Source organism: Octopus bimaculoides, chromosome 22 (assembly GCF_001194135.2).
Source record: "Octopus bimaculoides isolate UCB-OBI-ISO-001 chromosome 22, ASM119413v2, whole genome shotgun sequence".
Classification (NCBI taxonomy): domain Eukaryota; kingdom Metazoa; phylum Mollusca; class Cephalopoda; order Octopoda; family Octopodidae; genus Octopus; species Octopus bimaculoides.
Window position 1 is genome coordinate 15,147,273 of NC_069002.1, and position 3,134 is coordinate 15,150,406.

The 3,134-nt window shown below is 38.9% G+C and overlaps 1 protein-coding gene across 1 annotated transcript in view; it reads right to left on the minus strand.

Annotated features, from left to right (window-relative positions):
• LOC106880038 (uncharacterized) overlaps positions 1 to 3,134 on the minus strand; it is a 456,507-nt gene that overhangs the window by 212,394 nt on the left and 240,979 nt on the right. Inside the window, exons 98-99 of the mRNA XM_014929839.2 lie at positions 2,592 to 2,798; positions 1,591 to 1,705 (exon numbers count right to left, since the gene is read on the minus strand). Coding sequence (XP_014785325.2) covers positions 1,591 to 1,705; positions 2,592 to 2,798 — 322 coding nt within the window. The remainder of the gene's footprint in view (positions 1 to 1,590; positions 1,706 to 2,591; positions 2,799 to 3,134) is intronic.

Genomic DNA, 3,134 nt, shown 5'->3' on the forward strand with positions numbered 1-3,134 from the left:
GGCACATAAAAGACACCATTTCGAGCGTGGCCGTTTTCGTGCGGGTGACACGTAAAAGCACCCACTACACTCTCTGAGTGGTTGGCGTTAGGAAGGGCATCCAGCTGTAGAAACTCTGCCAAATCAGACTGGAGCCTGGTGTTGCCATCCGGTTTCACCAGTCCTCAGTCAAATCGTCCAACCCATGCTAGCATGGAAAGCGGACGTTAAACGATGATGATGATGATGATGATGACTGCATAGTCACTCTCTGTGACAATTTTCTTGGTAGTCTTTGTTTCTATGACAACTACATCCTTATTTACAGACATAATGATTTCTTACAATTTCTGCAATGGCAGGGTGTGACCTAAAGGAGATTTCAATGCTGTTTTGAGCAGATCAAGTCACTATATATAAACTCCTTTGTTAGGTTGCTGTTTTTATTGCTGTTTAGCCACAAATTAATTGATTATAGAATAGCAGGCTTAATAGTCCTCAAGTCACTGTATCTCTTTATTTGACATAGTGTATCTAGGATTACACTATTTAATATGTTCTACATTTGGCTGCTATTTCTAGTAGGCAAATGGATCACATAGGGGATCTTTTACTGTTTCAATAACTGAAACAGTGGAGGCACAATGGTCCAGTGGTTAGGGCAGTGGACTCGCGGTCATAGGATCGCGGTTTCGATTCCCAGACTGGGTGTTGTGAGTGTTTATTGACCATAAACGCCTAAAGCTCCACGAGGCTCTTGCAGGGGATGGTGGCGAACCCTGCTATACTCTTTCACCACAACTTTCTCTCACTCTTACTTCCTGTTTCTGTTGTGCCTGTAATTCAAAGGGTCAGCCTTTTCACACTGTGTCATGCTGAATATCCCCGAGAACTACGTTAAGGGTACAAGTGTCTGTGGAGTGCTCAGCCACTTGCACGTTAATTTCACGAGCAGGCTGTTCCGTTGATTGGATCCACTGGAACCCACGACGTCGTAAGTGACGGAGTGCCAACAACAACAACTGAAACTATTTTCACTAATGGAACTAATATCTCTGGAAAAGGCATGAATATCACAACTTCCCTTCCTTATCTCTCAAATTAAACAGGGTTCAGCTGAAAACCTTGAATGGCAACAAGCTTTTGTTTGAGTCAATAAGGAAGCCTGTGCCAAGTTGTGTGACCTTCTAGAAACAACAGTCAACTCTCCTTCAACATTCTCACAAACATACTCAATAAGAGTCTTTAGATCACAAAGTCCTAGATACACTGAATTCAAATATGAGATGGTGACAACTGGAATATCTTTGGTCTTTATTCTTTTCAATGATGTCTGACTTCAAGAACAACAATAACAAAGCAGCAGTAGTAGCAGTAGCAGCAGCAGCAGTAGCAGAGTATTCCATCACCAGTGATGAAAATGTGTGCAACTGACAAATCCATTTGTTGCCCAAAAGGCTAGTTAATATTTTCCCTGACATGTATACAGTTTTTCCACCAATGCAAGAAACAACAACAACAGCAATGATAGGTGATGTTGTCATTATCATCTCCTTTAACATCAGATCTAACCCAACAACTAATACAAGTCCAATAAAAAAAAAAATTCACCTGTAATCTTTGTCCACTGAGTTTTACTAACAGCTGGCTTACAAACTTTGATTAAATCATCTTCAAAGCTTTCTCCTGGTTCTTGACATTTACCATTAATTCGACATATATCAGTCTTGAAATAGAAATTCAGATCAATGTACATAAATAACAAGGAAGACATCAGTTGGTGTGATTTGATACAATATGAAGAATGTAGATGGTTATAATTTAGATAGGAATTTTTAGATAACTCAGTAGATGGCAAGAAAAATGAATATCTCAGACACCAGCAAATGGGCTGTCAGAAGGAAAAAAAGCATCTGATTTTCCTGGTTGACTCAACATACATAACAGCTAACACTACATCCCAAACACAACCCTCTCCTTCAGTGTCAGACTATACTTCAATTTCACTCTTTTACTGATCCTAATATTTTCTGAGTGGAGGCGCAATGGCCCAGTGGTTAGGGCAGCGGACTTGCGGTCATAGGATCACAGTTTTGATTCCCAGACCGGGCGTTGTGAGTGTTTATTGAGCAAAAACACCTAAAGCTCCACGAGGCTCCGGCAGGGGATGGTGGTGAACCCTGCTGTACTCTTCCACCACAACTTTCTCTCACTCTTACTTCCTGTTTCTGTTGTGCCTGTAATTCAAAGGGTCAGCCTTGTCACACACTGTGTCACGCTGAATATTCCCGAGAACTATGTTAAGGGTACACGTGTCTGTGGAGTGCTCAGCCACTTGCACGTTAATTTCACGAGCAGGCTGTTCCGTTGATTGGATCAACTGGAACCCTCAATGTCGTAAGTGACGCAGTGCCAACAACAACAATAAATTGCCCCGAATAATGTAGAAACCTGCCTGATATAGAATATAAAGTGACGATGACAACTGAAAGAATCAATATTCACCTGAACAAAATATTGATTGCAATGATGAATGACCAGAATATTTCTATAATGCAAAAAAGATAATAAAAAAGAAACAAATGATGTGTAATAAAACAAAGGAATCTTACTCTTTCTTGGCAACTGTTGGTGTTACAAGTGGTGCAACGCGAGTCAAATGCAAAGAAAAGTAAAACATTGCTCTTGATGTTTTTATGGAAACTAACTGAGATCTCCCATGATTGGATGGATTGGAAAGAACAAATCAATAGATTAGAACTGACAAAAATGGCTGGAACTGATGATGAGGATCCTTTTGTCATTTTGCCATTTACAAACTGAAATAATAAAGGGAACACATTATTAATACACATATGGCTATATTGGTAACAAAATAAATGATATAAATAGGTATACAGTTTATATATATAAGTATGTGTGAGTGTGTGCATATGTATATGTGTATATATATATATATATTGGAAGGTTTGGAGGTGATGTACAGGAACTATATATTAGAAAAAATAATAAGGTACTCAGATATCTGGATGGTTGTACATTTACAGATTTCTATTAATATGTCACATGTTTTATAAATATTAGCGCTTGCACCTATTCTTGTAGGTTCTTCAGTTATGATTTCACTTCAGAGGATTTATATCTTTTTATAGTAT